The sequence below is a fragment of the Nelumbo lutea genome, chromosome 8, assembly GCF_056320005.1.
Source record: "Nelumbo lutea isolate HS-2025 chromosome 8, American lotus-T2T, whole genome shotgun sequence".
Classification (NCBI taxonomy): domain Eukaryota; kingdom Viridiplantae; phylum Streptophyta; class Magnoliopsida; order Proteales; family Nelumbonaceae; genus Nelumbo; species Nelumbo lutea.
In genome coordinates, this window is record NC_142691.1 from 36,413,919 (window position 1) to 36,433,724 (window position 19,806).

General features: G+C 39.1%; 1 protein-coding gene across 6 annotated transcripts in view; it reads left to right on the top strand.

Moving 5' to 3' along the window:
- The window catches only part of LOC148843829 (putative homogentisate phytyltransferase 1, chloroplastic), a 93,598-nt gene that overhangs the window by 34,213 nt on the left and 39,579 nt on the right, over window positions 1-19,806 (top strand). For 2 of the 6 annotated variants that reach the window (XR_016103066.1, XM_088957056.1), the window contains exons 3-6: window positions 1,652-1,929; window positions 2,097-2,180; window positions 2,269-2,343; window positions 3,240-3,323. Coding sequence is in view for 3 of the 6 variants with exons in the window: in XM_088957056.1 (XP_088813182.1) it covers window positions 1,652-1,929; window positions 2,097-2,180; window positions 2,269-2,343; window positions 3,240-3,323 (521 nt within the window). In the remaining 3 variants the exon portion in view is untranslated. The remainder of the gene's footprint in view (window positions 1-1,651; window positions 1,930-2,096; window positions 2,181-2,268; window positions 2,344-3,239; window positions 3,324-19,806) is intronic. The other 4 variants (XR_016103067.1, XM_088957057.1, XR_016103068.1 and 1 more) reach the window with 2 other exon arrangements.

Below are 19,806 nucleotides of genomic sequence, written 5' to 3' on the forward strand. Positions count from 1 at the left end.
CTGAAACAACTAAATGACCAATAGCTAACCCTAGGCAGACTAGAATATCTTCTACCCTACGAACACAGTGGGACCTTAGCTGTGGGGCCCACATCAGTGTTCTCTACAATATTTTTTGGTCTGCCCTATCTCTTCTAGCTCCTTCAACTTGTAACTGATCACTTTTTTCTAATAGATGCTGTGGTCTTCTATGCATGACCAAACCATCATAATCTACTTCATTTTTAACCTTGTCCTTTCTATTTTTACCACTCATCCATCTAAGCATTCACATTTCTGCTACACTCATTTTTTGGACATGTTTCTTAACTGCCTAACACTTTGCTCCATACAACACTGCTGGCCTAACAACTGTTTTATAGAGTTTTCCTTTTAGCCAAATTGGTATTTGCCTATCATTATAAGACTTTGGGTGCACCCCTCGGTTTTGCTGATCTTGCTGCAATTCTATGGGTGGCATCCTCCTCAATCTTTCATTTGTTATAAATTATCGATCCAAGGTAGCGGATGATGTCATTTTATCTCTTGGTTTCCAATCTTAAGTGTATCCTGGTTCACACTCCTAATATCATTAAGTTTACATTACATGTATTCTATTTTAGTCCTTGTTTTAAAATTTCTTGTTTCTAAGGCATTTGTTTGTATTTTTGTGAATTAATCTATGAAAGATCTTGAATAAATTGACAATGGTTCCAAATGTGATTAAGTTCTTCATCTACTAGGATATAGGGTTCACTTCTATTCACATTGTTTGTATGGATGCTAAAATCACTTGTATGGATGATGATGTTAGCAGAGCATTTGCTTGGCCAGTGGTGCTCTTTAGTTCTTTGATGGATGTAGTGTTTCCTCATATTGGGTTAATTTGTATAGTAGAGAGAAGAGATAGAGCAAGAGACAGGGAGAAGAGAAAAGGATAGAAGAGATAAATGTTTCTTGGGAATGAATGAGTTGGCTAATTATGCTCAACTCTGTTTATTAAATAGGTGGGTTATGAGTTTTGAGAGAAGACAATAATGCTCTTACAAGTTACAACTTATGCCTTACACTTCTAGTAGATACGAGTCCTTGTAATGGAGCCACCTTTCAATGAGCCCTGTATATGAGATCATGCATAACTAAAAATGGGTTCTTATTATCCAGTATTCTAATCCATTCACATTTCTTGGTCATCAAAAAAATTATGGAAAAGGATGGAGGGAATAAAATCGATGGTTCACATTGTTGTTTTGGCTTTTAGCATGTTAAAAACTGCAAGTGGACCAAACAAATTGTGGCTCTTTGTATTTCTTCCTTTTCTTATTTGTTATCAAGTGGCTGTTTGATGATGGATAAGGTGGATGAACTAAATGAGTTATTGCTTTTAGTGAACAAGTCATTAAGTAGGTTTTTAGCTCTATAATGACTGGATGGGACCTTGGATTAATCTCTATACCTCTAGATAATTTATTATGTGACTATTTTATCCACTTAAAGACAAAGCAATAAATCATTCAGTTTAGCCACTTAAACCATTATCAAGTAGCCCCTAAGTCCTTTTGTTCTATATCCTATATTTTTTTCCAATATACTTTTATTGGGGAACTTATTGAGTATTTTCGTAAGTTTTCATTGTTGCATCTAATACCATTTCTTTCTTGGGCTTTGATAGATTCTCTTGTATCTGCTGAAGATTCAAATTGCAGGTCATTGAACATCATAAAGAAATACAGCATTGTAAGGTCACAAGCATATCATGTGAACCGTTTTGCTGGAAGCTTAAGGCAACAATCAACATTTAGTTGGATACTTGACAAGCAGTTTTCTGTGAGTGCTTCCTCTGAACATCCTTTAGAATCCAAGCCTGAAGCCAAGGGCACTTGGAAGTCCATACAAACATCCTTAGATGCTTTTTACAGGTTTTCTCGACCCCACACAGTTATTGGTACAGTTAAGTACAAATTAAATTACATGATATATTTATTGTATCTACTCTTCTACCACTCTCTAAGTGTGGATTTTATTTACAAGCTAGACGCATTGGAATTATCATAATATCATTAGTCTTTATTTCCATGGAAAAGAAAAACAGGCTTATAGAACTTGTTGATTAGCAGGTAATTGGCATTATCTCAGTTTCTCTACTAGCTATCCAGAGCTTGTCAGATTTGTCTCCATTGTTTTTCATGGGGTTATTGGAGGTATGCTTAAAATGTAATGATCAACTTAACTTATTTATTCACCAGAGATTTATTTTAATATCCTTTTTTGTGCTTTCTGTTTTTACAGGCAATCATTGCTGCAGTTTGTATGAATATTTATATTGTTGGTTTAAATCAATTGTTTGACATAGAGATAGACAAGGTAGCTAAAGTTGTTCCTTTGTTCTACTCATTTATTTATTCTTTCATTTAATATCCTATTTGCTACATTTTGACTAGGGCTGTCAATGGACTTCGAAAGTCCAATACCTGGTTCAATATCTGATCCAATTATCCTGGATTTTGGATGTTAAAACTTGCATTTGATTAATAAATGGATTGGAGCTGATTAAAATCTGAGTCTGATTAAAAATTATTATTATATATATGTAGTATAATTATGTATATATAATTTTATGAAGTTCATAACTAATAAATTTAATATTTTATATTTATATGCATTTATTATCTATGTATTAATTAAAAGTAATTAGTTTTTTTGAACTCTTTTTAATTTTTTTGTCATTTTAAGCATAATAAGGTGAATGCAGATTGAATCTGAATCTGATCTGAGTTCAACATATTGGATTTTTCGGATCCATAAAATTGATAAGCAGATTGGATGTGGACGTAGCTGGATTCGATCTGATCTGGTCACAGCCCTAATTTTGATCACACAGTGAATGAGACATGAAATTCTACTGTTAGGATGGTGAGCCAATAAAATGAGGGTAGGGTGCATTGTACACACGAATGACATTGATACATGGATTGGATCCACCATGTTGTGGTCCCTAAAACTAAAGCTTCCCAAAATCTTGGTTGGTTTTTATTAACTCACCCAACTCTATATGTGGCTTGTCTTTGGGAAATTTTCTTTTGGAGCCGCCTAATGAATCCATTAGATTTTATCATACGTGTCTTTGTTTTATAGGTTATTCTTTTAGGCTAGCTATTTTCATGCATTCAATTCTCATAATTCCTACCTGTTTGTTTTACAATATTCACTGTTTACTTTGCTAATTTGGTATTAAATAAATAATTCATTCTTTCTTTCAGGTTAACAAGCCATATCTTCCGCTTGCATCTGGGGAATATTCTGTTGGAATGGGTGTTGGAATAGTTACATCTTTTGCTCTTATGGTATTTTGGATTCAAAGTTGTTTTATTGAGAAATTTGAGCTGAAAATTAATGCCTCAAATGCACAATTGGTGATATAGTCCTTTAACCTTGTATTACATGGTAGAGCATGCAGAGTGTCCAAGAGTACAAAATAAGCACTCAATACTTTCCTAGAAAGCATTTGAATTTGAATGCACCTAACCACACAAAACCCCCAAAAGAAAATTGTAATAAAAGTTGTAGGCAGAAAAAGAAAAAAACAAAAATTAAAAACCAAATGTGAATAAGTGAACTATTGAAGTGAGCTTTCTCAGTGTTTTCTTACCATTTTCTATAAGCTTTCTTGATAAAAGTACATCAACCTACAGTATTAGAAACCAATTCCTGTTGACATGCAGCATACAGAAGATACAATAATTTATGGGTTAGTTATTTGGGTGTTTACACCAATTGGAAAGTTGAAAGAGTCTGAAGTTTCAATGGAACCGAGAAGCCAAGATACAATCTTCCATTGTTTCAAGCCCTTAGAATCATATTCATATGGATTCTCTGTTGTGCCATCAACATACCCCTGAAGACCATTCCCTTCAAAGAACTGAAAGTGTAACTTCCAGAATGCATAATTAGTTCCATCAAACTTCACTGGAAAAATTGTCTCTTTCTCCAAGGCCATTTCATCAGATAGGTTCGAGATAAGCCAAAGAAATATGAGGGAACAAGGCAGCCACTCTATCAAACAGGTATAAACAAGATCACTTAACACTGAAGGGATCTATACCCAAACACGAAAGCAGCTAGATCAAATGTGATGACAGGTGACAGTCCATAAAAGTTAAGTTTACTGGATTGTCGAACAAAGAAAGGAGGAGAACACCCCTCAAATCCAATCCAAATCAGATCAAGAAATGATATGAGTGATAAGATCTGACCTGGGTGATTTCAGATCTAAAGTTTCAAGCTGATTGATTCAGTCAATCAAGAGAACGAAGAGAAACCTTAGGACCGAATGCAATTTCCCAGAAAAAAGGTGAAAAGTTGTGCTGATCAAAGAAGCCTTCAGCAAGATCCAAACCTGATGTAGATAGGTTGGTCCAAAAGTCTTTCAATCTCCCTCAAACTCAAGAATTAGTTCTCAATCAAGAACAGATTGGAAAGGCCCGCTCTGATACCATGTCAACTGAGTTTGAACCAGAGAAAGACAAATTATGAAAGGGTGTGTTCAGTAGCCCACACACCCTAAGAAAGATATCTTATATATGTTTTCTATACAAGGAGAAAGGACCATGATGTCCCTCTCTTACAAGAAAGAATAAAAAGAATTCAGTGTAAATATGTTACAGCATAAAAAGGTACTCCCAAAAGCTGAAAAGGGAAAGAATAAATAAGACTGAAATATTCAGTCTCTACATTTCTTAGAGAGTGGAGCAGTGTAAGCAGTAAGCATACTTTTCAAGGCTCCAAGGTAAGGGTAGGTGACAGGGGGGTGCCTTGCTTCCTAGGCAATGTTTTTAGGAACTAGGAATCATCTTTTACTTGTAATTTATTAAATAGAAAAAAAACTAAGAGAAGTCAGAGAAGAGAAGAGAGAAGAGAGGAAGAGAAGAGAAGAGATTTGAGAGCCAAAAAGTTGTGCTGGCAGCACAAGCTTTTGTATTTATATTAGGGCGGCCATAAAATAAACAAAAAATACAATAGTACCCCTATGGTATTAAATTGAACATAAAACAGTCTTTTAACACTCCCCCTCAAGTTGGGACATAGATGTCAATCATGCCCAATCTATCACATAAATCATTATGTTGCAAGTGATGTAAGCTCTTTGTGAATATGTCTGCAAATAGATCTTTGGAACTGACATAGGGTGTACATACTTTCCCATTGAAAACTTTCTTTGATAAAGTGCTTGTGTACCTCAATGTGCTCGGTTCTATCATGTAGAATTGGGTTGGTAGTAATGTTGATGGCAGCCTAGTTATCACAACATAGATTCATAGGTCCATCAACAGTAAATCCCAGTTTACTCAACAAATTTTTTAACTACATAATCTCAGCCACTCCATGAGACATTGGCCCTATATTCAGCTTCAGCACTAGACCTATAATCTCTTCCATGTGATTAGATTCCCTCCCAAAACGGTACAATAGCCACTAGTAGATTTCTTGTCATCTAGTGATCTTGCCCATTCTACATCCATATACACTTCAACCATCAAATGCCCATGCTTTTGAAACAACAAATCAGCACCTAGAAATTTCTTAACATATATGAGAATTCTTTTAGCTACACTTCAAGGTGGGTGGTCTTAGGGGCATGCATGAATTGACTAAGAACACTCATAGCATAAGCAATGTTTGGCTGTGTCATAGACAAATATAATAGCCTTCCTACAAGCCTTTGAAACTGCTTCACATCCTTAACAAACTCACTTTGACAATCGCGTAATTTGTGATTTGGATCAATAAGGGAATTGGCTGGTTTCACTCCTAATTTTCCTGCATCTTGTAACAGATCTAGGATATATTTTCTTTGAAATGAAGATTCCCTTTTGTGAGCGGGCATAGATCTTCAAACTAAGTAGCAAAGAACTCCTTCAGCTTTTGAATTTCATCTTTCCAGTCACTAGTGATAACTACATCCTCAACAAATTAGGGTTGCAATTTTACTTCCCCTTTTTTCACAAATAAGGTATGGTCATATTCACACTACTTATAGCTCCTCTACTGTACAACTACACGAACTCTACTGAAATAGGACATTGGTGATTGTTTTAGGCCGTATAAGGACTTCTTCAACCTACACACTTTTTATTCATTGCCTTGAGCATGGAAACCAGGATGTTGTATCATGTACACTTCTTTTTCAAAATCATCATTTAGGAAGACATTCTTGATATCTAGTTGATGAAGATCACAGTCAAAATTAGCAACTAAAGAATAATGGACTTTGATAGGGTTCATCTTAGCAACTGGTGCAAAAGTCTCTACATAATCTACTCCATACACTTGAGTAAACCCTTTTGCCACTAATCAAGCTTTATACCGTTCCACTGTGTTGTCTGCTCTATGTTTTACTGTAAAAATACACTTACATCCAACTAGTTCCTTCCCTTTAGGAAGATCCACCAATTCTCACATGCCATTTTTATGTAAAGCATTGATCTCTTCTTTTATTGCATCTGTACATTCAAGAACTAAAAGAGCTTCTACCACACTTTTAGGAATAGGAACATTGTCAATGAAAGAAAAGCATAGAAAGAAGGTGTGACGTTCTCATAAGAAAAAAAAGTGGGAAGTGAGATGCTTGGTTGTGCAAGACCTAACCCCCTTCCTTTGAGGAATAGGAAGGTCTAGGTGATTAGCAACAGAGGTATCAATAGCAATAGGATCACATCAATGGGAACAAGGGTATCTGGTTGGGTAGGATCCACCCTTGGGGAATCTAATGGCATTGGTGGTACAACTTCTAGATGCTCCACGGCTCTTGAACCTGGTTGGCCCTTGTGGTGGTGAAAGAAAACATGGAAGGGAGGATCGGGAAGAGGAGGGAGCTGAACCTGAACTTGTTTCACCTCATTCCTACACTCCCCTTGAGGAAAAATAGGATATAAAGACTCACCCTCGAAGAGACATCTATAGAAACATAATATTTCTGAGAGACAGGATCAAAACACTGGTACCCCTTTTGAAGCGTGGGGTACCCCTAGAAAATACTTGGAATAGCATGAGGATGTAGTTTACCATGAGTTGGAGACAAGTTTTCAACAAAATAGTGGCAACCAAACACATGCATGAGAATAGGAAATAAGGGAGCATCGAGAAACTAGAGCTGATGTGGGGCTTTGCACTCTAGTCATCGAGATGACATGCAGTTGATAAGATATGTAGCACATAAGACAACCTCTAGCCATAAACGTTTTGGGACATTCATATAAATTACTAATCCCCGAGGCAATTCAAAAAAAGATGACAATTCTTTCTTTCAGCAACTAGGGTGTTTAGGCACATGAGCTATGATGAAGATATCTACATGAAGCAAAGAACTCTGTGAGGTCATTATGAAAATATTCTTTGGCATTACTGGATTGGAAGACTTGGATTTCAGTTTGAAATTGAGTGAAAATCATGCTTTGGAAATCTTCTACAATTTTTGGCACTTCATCTATGATTCACATCCATATGTATTTGGTATAATCATCAATAAGTATAATGAAATACTTGTAGCTAGTCTCAGAGGGTGATGTAATAGGGCCCTAAACATCAGAATGAACAATAGGAAAGGGAAATTCAGATTTATTAAGAAAAATGAATTATACAATGTTTACTCAATTGATAAGTTTGACATATAAACTCTGATACTAACATCGACTTAAAAAACTTTGGAAACAAAATTTTTAAGTACTCAAGATAAATGGCCAAGACGATTGTGCCATAAATAGGCTTTTTTTTTAATCAACAAATAGGACTTTTATTATTAACAGAGAGATATTGAATTACAATAGATATAGGCTGCATCACTGCATTAACCCAATCTACAAACGCATAAAAACGGTTACAGTTTTGCCCAGTACAAGGTAGTTCTATTTGCCCCCTGTTTCGCTAGGGTATCCGCCAACCCATTTGTAGTCCTTTTGACCCAACCAAACTGAGAGTTGAACCTCCTTGCAAGTATGTCAATTTTTCTATAGATAAATTTGAGCTTCCAGGGTGCTGATGTGATGTGTTTAGCCCAAGAAATGACCAGTAGTGAGTCTCCTTCTATTTCCAAATCTGTTGTTCCGAACTTCCAATCTGTTCAGCTAGCTTTAAACCATAGTTGTCTAGGTGGCGCCTAGGCGACAAGGCGCCCTTTGAGGCTTGCCTCAACTAATCGCCTAGCAGTTTTGTACTATGTATTGTAAAATACTTTTTTATTCTTTATTTTTTGACATTATAATTATAAAATAGCTACTATTAAACTAAAATACTCATTTTATGTGTTTATACACTAATTTGTTTTTATTATTTTCTTATTTGTTAGGATTTAATCAATACAAACATTGCTAAATGATGTATTGAACCCTCAAAGACTTTAAAATCTGAACCAATAAGTAAGGAAGAACTTAAAATTTTGTCTAATCAACACATTTTTCTTTTTTTCTTTTTCTATAACAAAAATAAGGGTTCAGACCCTATATTTTTTGAATTTTCTTTTCCTTCTTTTTTTTTTTCTTCTCATGAATATGTTGATTTTCTATACTTTAACATGAACTCTATACTTTTGTTATGAAATTATGAATAATTATTAAGGAAATATGGCTATGGTACCTAGGGAACTACCCTAGGATCTATAAGGCGCCCCCCTAACGCCCAGCCTCGCTTTGGCGCCTTGAAAACTATGCTTTAAACCTTGAAATAGAGCTAGGGATTTAGCATATATTGAGTCACCAATACCTATTGGTCCTGAGAAGAGTGCCACAACTTCTCCTAGATGATTTCTAATCACACCTCCTATGCCTGCCCTTCCCGGGTTACCAAAGGAACTCCCATCAAAGTTTAGTTTTAGTTTGTTCAGTGCAGGTGGCTTCCATTCCGCTCTCACAACTTCTTTGGGTACATCTGTTTGTGCTACTTCAGTCCAGTTTCTTAGAATGTCATTTGTGGAGAGGTTTTTGAATAGTTCGATGGTCATCACCCAATGTGCAGTTCTGATTTTTATGGCTTTAGTGACTTCCTCCTTTGATTTACTTTTTTCATAGAAGAGTCTGGTTTCTTTCCTCCCATATAGTCCATACCACAACAACTCTTGCTGCCTTCCATAAGAACTTTCCTCTTTTCTTCTGTTGCCTTAGGAAGGAGGGGCTGAATAGGCTTACCACATCTTATGGGGGAGCCCATCTGCATCCAAGGAGAGAACAAACAATTTCTCAAATTCAAGAAACAAATGAGCAGGATAAGAGTAAGTGGGGTAGGGTTTCACCACAATCCTTACAAAGGACACACACATGAGAGACATTGTTTGGCCTTCTTTTCTGTAGCACATCACAAGTGTTTACCTTCCCTAGGAACACTTCCCAATAGAAGGCTTGTACTTTAGGAGGGATCGCTTTACAACAGATTTCTCTCACTAGGAAGTTCACCCCCAAAGGATTAGAGTGAGTGAACAAGCTGAAGAAAGAGGCATGTTATTTAGTAGCTTCAGTAGTTCGAACCAGTAGAGAGTGAAGAAGAAAAGAAGAAGAAGAAGAACTGCCCCAGCTTAAGTATGGATTAGGGGTTCTAATTATTGTACAATGACTAAACTGCCCCCACTTAAGTATGGGACATGATGTCTACAAGAGTGATATTAGAACTGCCACATAAGCACATAACTTAAACTGAATGAAATGACTAATCTACCCTTATTTGGCTAACTCTAATGCTCCCCCTCAAGCTAGAGAATATGTCATATAATCCTAGCTTGTTACATATACATGGTTCACTTTCTAGTAAGAACTTTCTTCCTCACAAAGTGGCAATCAATCTCTATGTACTTTGTTCTCTCATGAAAAACAGGATAAGGTGAGATGTGAATTGCATCTTGATTATCACAGTACAATCTCATAGGTCTGTCCATTGAGAATCCAATTTCTTGTAGGAAGGTTCCTCAGCCATACTAATTCACATGTAGTGTGTGCCATGGTTGTGTGTTTGGCTTTAGCACTACTCCTTGCTGTTGGAAAGGGATGATGAGGATTATTCCTTGTGGAATCCGAGTCAGAATCTTTCCTGTTTTTTAGTTATTTATTTTCTTATTTAGGCTATGATTATTTTCCTTTTTTAGGTTGTGATTTAGTTTCCTTTTTTTCTTTAGTCTAAATTAGTGGGTTAGTTTCCTAGAATAGCTCCTAGATTGATTCTTAGAAGTTGTATATATTTGTACAGATCTTCTCAATGAAATTAGAGCAGAAATCTTCAAACATTTGTTTCTGTTTTCATGGTATCAGAGCCTACGACGATGTCTGGAACGAGCCATTCTTCATCAATAGTGGACTCGACAGCAGTAGATTCAACCATGAATGCATTGAGATCCCTTGGAACCTCCTTCACCACCTCTGACATAAGCCATTCTCTGTAGATTACCCAACACAAATTAAATGGGTTCAATTTTCGTGAATGGTTTCAATCCATTTTGTTAGTGATTCGAGGAAAAGGAAAAGTGGGTTACCTTACTGGTGAAATCCCTCCTCTAGCAAGTAGTGATGCGAGTTACAAGACATGGGAAGCTAAAAATTCCATTGTCATGGCGTGGTTAATCAATTCCATGGAGCCGCAAATAGGACCCACGTATCTGTTTTACAAGAATGCTCACAAAATATGGAAAGCTGTTCAGGAGATGTATTAAGATCTTGGAAACACGTCTCAATGTTTTGAAATTCGTTCTCTCCTGCAGAACATGAGGCAGGGATCAATGTCAATAACAGAGTACTACAACAGGTTGATTGATCTATGGCAGGAAATGGATTTGTTTTATACAAATCCATGGAAGTCTACTGATAATGGAGTACTATACAATCAAGTCCTTGAGAAAGATCGAGTATTTGATTTTCTTCAAGGACTCAATAAAGACTTGGATGAAGTACGAGGTCGTATTCTTGGAATCTGTTAGAATGCTCGAGTCAGGGGTATTTTGGTCATTTTGGTGTATCTTATTGAAAGTGAAATGTCTATTGTATCTGAGTTTAAGTTATGTGTCCCATCTTCTATGAGGGACAAAATTGTTTTCTTGTAACTCAAGTTTTTCATGAATAAAAGTCAAGTGGATCGGCTAGGAGAGGTACTTTGTACATCCTCTCTTCTAGTCTGGCCGAACACTCTTCTCTCCTTCTTCTTCTTCTTTTTCTTTTCTTTCTTCTTTCTTCTTCTCTACTTTGACCTAGAAACAACTAGGGTTTATTCACAGGGTATCAGAACGTTAAGGTCTGGTGTTCATTTTCTTGTTGCTGTCTTCTTCCTGGGTTCGCCGCCAGCTTCATAGTAGGTTTCATCATCCTACAGTTGATCCGATTGAAGACTCGATAAAGGGCTGAAAAGGAGTTGTTGTTTTGAGGGCCTGGAGGTGAGAATGCCTCTGGCCGGTGCTGTGGTGGTCGTTGAAGTGGTATACTAGACCCTCTATTCAGTGTACGAAGAGGGCTGGTCGTATACAGGTATGGACACTGCTGTCGTGTGTTCAGAAATGGACTGTGAATGCTGATTTTTTTTTGTGTGCTTCGAAAGTTAGTTGTTATGGTGCTGGGTGAAACTGATACACATATCAATCATGTCTTTTTTTTGTGTTTTCTTGCTCACATGTGTGCTAAAAGAAGAGTGGTAGACTACTAATGTCCACGACAGCAGTGGTGTGGTGTTGATTGTGTTGTGGTGGCTGACATATCTATGTTTTTAAATGCTTAAAAGTGAACCCCTAGACCTTGTGTAATCAGTTCTGTAGTTTGCAGAACAAGTGTTCGATGAAATGACTGAGTAATTTCAGCAGTGGTGTGTTGGTGGTAAATGGTCCTACAGTGTGCAGTCCAAGTGTTTGATGTGTTGACTGAATGATTTCAGCTTTAGAGAGTAGTGTGTAATGTGCAGTTGAAGAAAGTGATTGGTGGAGGGCATGAAGCCGGTGGTTTGTATTACCTTGATGGTGGTGGCCCTCCAGTGGCTTTTCAGTCGTCTCTTACTCTTCTCCAATGGCACTGCAGACTTGGTTATCCCTCTCTCAAGGCTTTGAAGTTGCTAGTTCCTTCCTTGAGTCATCTTTCATCATTAGATTGTGAGTCATGTCAGTTGGGAAAACATCATCGAGTCTCATTTAGTCCAAGAACTGATAGTCGTGTATCAAGTCCTTTTGTTTTAGTTCATTCTGATGTATAGGGTCCAGTTAAAGTGGTGTCATACAATGGGTTTAAGTATTTTGTAATCTTTGTTGATGACTTTTCAAGGATGACATGGATCTATCTTATGAAAGACCCTAGTGAATTGTTCTCTATTTTTCAGAAATTTCATGCTGAAATACACACTCAGTTTGGTGTTCATATGAAAATACTTCGCTCCGATAATGCCAAAGAATACATCTCCTCATTATTTCAGCAATACCTAGAACATCATGGAATAATTCATCAAACTTCTTGTGCCTACACCCCACAACAAAACGGTGTAGCTGAACGGAAAAATAGACATCTTCTTGAAACTGCTCGGTCCTTGATGATCAATATGCATGTCCCAAGGCATTTTTGGAGTGATGCTGTTCTTACATCCTGTTTTTTGATAAATCGGATGCCCATGTCAATCATTGGAAGTCAATCCCCGTTCTCTGTGTTGTTCCCCACTTTGTCTCCCTTTCATCTCACCCCAAGAGTCTTTGGCTGTGTTTGTTTTGTTCAGCACTTGGGGCCTGGATTAGACAAGCTAGATGCTCGGGCTACGAAGTGTATTTTTCTTGGCTACTCAAGGACTCAGAAAGGGTACAAGTGTTATAACCCTAAGTTTCATAAATCGTTTGTGTGCCCTGATGTCACCTTCTTTGAATCAGTTCATTTTTTCTCCAATGCCGGGGTCTCTTCTTCTCCCTCTGTGGTTCCTCTTCCTGTTCCGGTTGTGGACCCCCTTCCTGTAGCTCCCACTTCTACTGCAGATGCACATCATATGCCGGTTACTACAGAGAGGTTGCCAATTACTCAAGTGTATACTCGTAGAAGTGTTTCGGCTCCTCCTCCACTTTATCACCCGTCGACAGATCTTGCTACTGCTCCTTCTCCCTCAGATCTTCATCTCTCTATTGCTTTGCGGAAAGGTAAACGTACTTGTACTTCTCATCCCATTTCAGACTATGTTTACACTGCTCACCTTTCTGCTTCCCATTGCAAATTTATATCATTACTCTCATCGGTTCCCATTCCCAAGACTGTACAGGAAGCCCTTGCCTCTCCAGGGTGGCGGCAAGCCATGGAAGAAGAACTCTCTGCTCTACAACATAATCATATGTGGGAACTCATCACCCTTCCTCCTGGTAAGGACACTGTTGGGTGTAAATGGGTCTATACAGTGAAGCATCTTCCTGATGGCAGTGTAGAACGATTGAAGGCACGGTTAGTGGCCAAGGGCTATTCTTAGTTATATGGTGTGGACTATATGGAGACATTCTCTCCTGTGGCTAAAATTGGTTCAGTTTGGGTGTTGATCTCATTGGCTACTATGTATGATTGGCCTCTCCTACAACTTGACATAAAAAATGCCTTCCTACATGGTGATCTTGTTGAGGAGGTGTATATGGAGCAACCACCAGGGTTTGTTGCTCAGGGGGAGGCTGGTAAGGTGTGCAGGCTCAAAAAGGCAATCTATGGATTGAAACAATCTCATCGTGGATGGTTCGACAAGTTCAGTGAAGTGGTGAAGGCCTTTGGGATGAAACAGTGTCAGGTTGATCATTCCGTGTTTAGCTATAACTCGAAAGATGGAAAAATCTTGCTAGTCGTGTATGTGGATGATATTGTCATAACTGGAAGTGACAGCAATGGAATTGACAGGTTGAAAAAATTCTTACAAGACCACTTCAATACGAAAGATCTGGGGAAGCTAAAGTATTTCTTCGGAATAGAAGTTGCGAGTTCAAAACAGGGGATCAACCTATGTCAGAGGAAATATGTTCTTGATCTATTTGAAGAAACATGGTTGTTAGGTGTTAAACCAGCAAAGACTCCAATGGAACTCAATGCCAAGTTAAGTGTGGATGTAGGTGAAGAGTTTGATGATCCTGGAAGATATAGAAGGTTGGTGGGAAAGTTGAACTACCTGACCATTACCCGACCAGATATATCAATTGTTGTGAGTGTGGTGAGCCAGTTTATGCAACATCCCCGGGTTCCTCACTGGGAAGCTGTTCTAAGAATTGTTAGGTACCTAAAGGGTGCTCCAGGTCATGGTTTGTTATACCAAAAAGGACCTCTTGAGATAGTAGGGTACACAGATGCTGATTGGGTTGGTTCTATATCAGATAGGAGGTCAACTACAGGGTATTGTACCTTCTTGGGTGGCAATCTTGTAACTTGGAAGAGCAAGAAGCAAACAGTGGTGGCAAGAAGTAGTGCGGAAGCAGAGTACAAGGCTATGGCCCATACCACATGTGAAATAGTATGGCTGAAGAACCTATTACAGGAGATGGGTTTCTCAATTGACAAACCCATGAAACTATACTGTGATAACCAAGCTGCTGTTCACATCTCATCCAATCCTATCTTCCATGAAAGAACTAAACATATTGAGGTGGATTGTCACTTTGTGAGAGAAAGTGATAAGTGGGGTAATAACTACATCTCATGTGAGCTCAGGAAATCAGTGGGCAGATATCTTCACAAAAGGATTGTCTCGGGGAAGAATAGATTACATTTGTAACAAGCTGGGACTATATGATATATACTCTCCAACTTGAGGGGGAGTGTTAGAATGCTCGAGTCAGGGGTATTTTGGTCATTTTGTGTATCTTATTGAAAGTGAAATGTCTATTGTGTTTGAGTTTATGTTATGTGTCTCATCTTCTATGAGGGACAAAATTGTCTTTCTTGTAACTCAAGTTTTTCATGAATAAAAGTCAAGTGGGTCGGCTAGGAGAGGTACTTTGTACATCCTCTCTTCTAGTCTGGCCGAATACTCTTCTCCTCTCCTTCTTCTTTCACTTTTCTTTACCTGAAAACAACTAGGGTTTATTCACAGAATCAAACCCCTTCACTTCGTCAGGTGCTCTCTGAGGTTCGACGAGAAGAAAGTAGGAGGAAAGTCATGCTGAACCCATCCACACGGAATCCTAGAGGAACAATCTCAAGGATCTGCACTTGCATCTACTCGGTCTCAATCTCAGAAGAAAAAAGAAAACCACTAGTGGTGTGAACACTGCAAAAAGTCGTATCACACAAAGGAGACTTGTTGGGACATTCATGGAAACCTCCAAATTGGAAACCACGGAATCAGAGGAAAGGCAACCCTTCAGCTCATGTAGCCGAATCTACTGAGACAAAGAAGCCTAACACAACAGCTTTCACACCGGAACAAATGGAGATTTTAAGGTCTCTTCTTCACCAACAACAGATTTCTGAGGCATCAGGTTCTACACCTACAACAACAATTGCACAACGAGGTAATATCTCATCATCTCTATTATCACGAAAAGATGATCTCAATGACTGGATTGTTGACATCGATGCATCAGATCATATGACAGGACATCATACAACTTTTTTGAATTATAAAAAATGTGATGGTGAGATAAAAGTCTCAGTGGCAAATGGGAATACAATAATTGTGGCTGGAGTTGGAGATGTTTTTTACCAAGGACTTTATTTGAAATCTGTTCTTCATGTTCCGAGTTTAAGATATAATCTCCTTTCTGTTAGTAAGTTTACTACGGATCAAAATTGTAAAGTAACATTTCTTTGTGATCGTTGTATTTTTCAGGATTCGTCTTCGGGGAAGATGATTGGCAATGCTGAAGAACGACATGGTCTCTACTATCTCACTGATTCTTCTCCAAGGCCAAAACCACATCTATCTCTTTCTGTGTCTAGTTCGTTGAATTCAGATGTAATTCTATGGCACAAATGCTTAGGACATGCTAGTTTTCAATATTTGAAACATTTGTATCCAAACTTATTTCTTAATAAAGATCCTTCTTTCCATTGTGAGTCATGTATTCTTGCGAAAGTCCAGAAAAAATTATCCTATTCACAATTACAAACCTTCCAAACCGTTCCATCTTGTTCACAGTGATATTTGCGGAGCATCACGGGTTGTGGATTTAACAGGCAAGAGATGGTTCATCACCTTCGTAGATGACCATACTCGTGCTTGCTGGGTCTATCTCTTGAAGAACAAATCTAATGCCAGGTATGTGTTTCAACAGTTCCATAAAATGATAAAGAATGTGTTCCAATGCAACATTCACATACTCCGCACAGATAATGGAAGAGAGTACTTTGCACAGATTCTTGGAGATTACCTCATTCAGAATGGCATATTTCATCAAAGCTCATGTACATCTACCCCACAACAAAATGGGGTTGCAGAACAAAAAAATCGTCATTTGTTGGAGGTAGATCGATCACTCATGCTTGCTAGTGCTGTTCCACATCATTTTTGGGGAGAATTTGTATTAACTGCTGCCTATTTAATCAATAGACTTCCATCAAAACCCCTCAAATTCCGTACACCAGTCAGTTGTCTCCCAAAAGAAACTAATATAACCGAAACTACGTCGGCTGAAATCCCCAAGAAAAGAGCCCGTGATACAGTTAATCCCACGTGTCTGTGGCATTACCGACTTGGCCACATCGGTGTTGACCGAATCACAAGGTTGGTAAAAGATGGTCCTTTGGATTTTCTAACTGTAGAAGATCTTCCTACCTGTGAGCCTTGCCTACAAGGCAAGATGACGAAACGACCATTTAACGGTAAGCCTGAAAGATGTACATGCACACTTGACCTAATACATACTGATGTATGTGGTCCCCTGGGTGTTAGGACACGGAATCAACACGTGTATTTCATCACCTTCATAGATGATTTTTCACGATATGGTTACGTGTACCTAATGAGGCACAAGTCTGAATCCTTTGAAAAGTTCAAAGAGTTTAGACAAGAGGTCGAGAAACAGTTAGAGAGAGAAATTAAAGCCCTTCGATCAGATCGAGGTGGCGAGTATCTCTCTGACGAATTCAGGGACTGCTTAAAGGACAATTGGATAGTATCACAATTAGCTCCTCCTGCTACACCACAATTAATGGTGTTTCAGAGAGGAGGAATAGGACCTTATTGGATATGGTCCGGTTGCTTCTCATACACTCAAAGTTACCCACATCCTTTTGGGGTTATGCATTAGAGACTGCGATTTACGTGCTGAATCGGGTTCCAACCAAATCGGTTCCGAATACTCCATATGAACTTTGGACCGGAAAGAGACCAAGTGTCAGACACTTGAAGATTTGGGGTTGTCCAGCACACGTTAAAAGAACGAGTGCAGACAAGTTGGAATCCCAGACCGTTGCCTGTTTGTGGGCTACCCAAAAGGCTCTGTAGGTTACCTATTCTATGACCCAAGTGTGCAGAAGGTGTTTTGCAGTCGAAATGCACAATTCTTGGAAACCGATTACATCCTGGACACCCATCGTCAGGAAGTTGTTCTTGATAAGGAGAGCTCAGGAGCAGTGGGAGATGTCCCACAAGTTTTAGGTAGTGACCAACCTAGAAGATACACTTGGGTATCCAGGCCACCAGTTCGTTATGGTTATGACCAGGATAGTTACCTGGTGGAAACCTTGACTAGTGAGGAGGATCCCGTGACTTACGCGGAAGCTATGTTGGACATAGATTCCCAGAAGTGGGTGGAGGCCATGAGAGCAGAGATGGACTCAATGGAGACCAATGGAGTCTGGACTCTAGTAGATCCACCCTCCGGGGTAAAAGCAATCGGTTGCAAATGGATTTACAAGAGGAAGAAGGGCCCCGATGGTAGGGTTGAGACCTTCAAAGCTTGTCTAGTGGCGAAAGGGTACACTCAGAAAGAGGGCATCGATTATGAGGAAACCTTTTCACCTGTGGCCATGCTTAAATCCATTAGGATCCTGCTAGCTGTAGTAGCATACCATGATTATGAGATTTGGCAGATGGATGTCAAAACTGCATTCTTGAATGGAGATCTTACTGAAGATATCTATATGCAGCAGCCACAAGGCTTCATTGCTGCAGGTCAGGAAAAGATGGTATGTAAATTTAATAGATCCATTTATGGACTTAAGCAAGGTTCTAGAAGTTGGAACATCCGTTTTGACTCTGCTGTCAAATCGTTTGACTTCAAGCAGAATTCGGATGAACCCCGTGTCTACAGGAAGTATAGTGGAGATAAAGTTACCTTCTTGGTTCTGTATGTAGATGACATTCTACTCATTGGGAATGATGTTGGAATGTTAACTACGGTGAAAGTATGGCTTTCACAGCAATTCTCCATGAAAGATCTTGGAGAAGCCTCCTATATATTGGGTCTTCGACTCTATAGAGATAGATCAAAGCGGATAATAGGATTATCCCAATCTACCTACATTGACAAAATAGTCAATAAAGATAGCATGGAAAACTCCAAGAAAGGAAATGTTCCTTTCATGCACGGAGTCACTCTCTCCAAGAAGATGCCTCCCAAGACTTCTGAGGAGATTGATGGCATGAAAGACGTTCCCTATGTCTCTGTTGTAGGAAGCATCATGTATGCGATGCTGTGCACTTGTCTTGACATTGCTCAGGTAGTGAGTGTAGTAATCAGATTTCAAGCCAACCCAGGGCAGGAGTACTGGACTGCTATGAAAAACATAAGTACTTTCGAAGGACAAAAGAGTTTTGTTTAGTATTCGATGGTAGCTCACTACAGATCCAAGGGTATACAGATGCCGATTTCCAGTCGGATCCAGATGATAGAAAGTCTACATCTGGATATGTTTTCACGATAGGATCGTGTGTTGTTTGCTGGGAAAGCAACAAATAGGGGTCCACTGCAGACTCCACGACTGAGGCCGAGTACATTGCCGCAAGTGAGGCTGCGAAAGAATCCGTGTGGATGAAGAAGTTCGTTCACTAGTTGGGAGTAGTTCCGTCCAGCATATCACCCCATCCCATTGTTGTGTGACAACAATGGAGCCATTGCTCAGGCTAAGGAGGCACGAGCCCACTCGAAGTCGAAGCGCATCGAGAGGAAGTACCACATACTGTGGGAGATTGTTGGTAGAGGGGACGTCCTGATTCAGAAGGTAGCGTCAACGGAAAATGTGGCATACCCATTGACGAAGCCACTATCATAGAAAGTGTTTGAGAAACACGTAGAAAGCATGGGACTCCGGCTTGTACCTGATTGGACCTAAGTGCAAGTGGGAGCTGTTAGACCGTTTTGTATGCCCTTAGCTTCAATCATGATGTACTTTATGAGTTTATTGTAAATGAATAAAAGTGCATATTTGATTCATGTTCCCTTGGTATGTTTCTGTGTAATACCCTTAAACTGGACACTTAATTAGACTCGTGTTAGTTTAGAATGTTCACAGCCAGTGGGTCGATCTGGGGAGACCTATCCTGACATGGCTGACACTGTGGTGCCACCAAGTCGGTTGGGGTGGCCTATCTTAGCTGCCAGGGTGAGACCCTAGGCACATACAGTGTAGGATTAATTGAATCTTTGAACTGGACCAGATTTCCAGTATTGCCTTGGACCTTGGAGATTGATGGGCAAAACTGGAAAGTTATACCCGACCCCTAGACTCGATTATAATACTGCACTAGGTTTCGGATTGGGTTGTCTTTGATATACCAATCAGTGAGATCCTTAGCAGGGGTCAAAACCTGGGTGTGTTGGGACAGTCTGAGAATTCATCTGAGTGGGTGATCATAGTGACAGGATCAGCCCCTTTGTCAGACAAAAGTAATGATCGGGGATGCACTCTCACTGATGGAAACCGAGATTGCCGGCAGCCG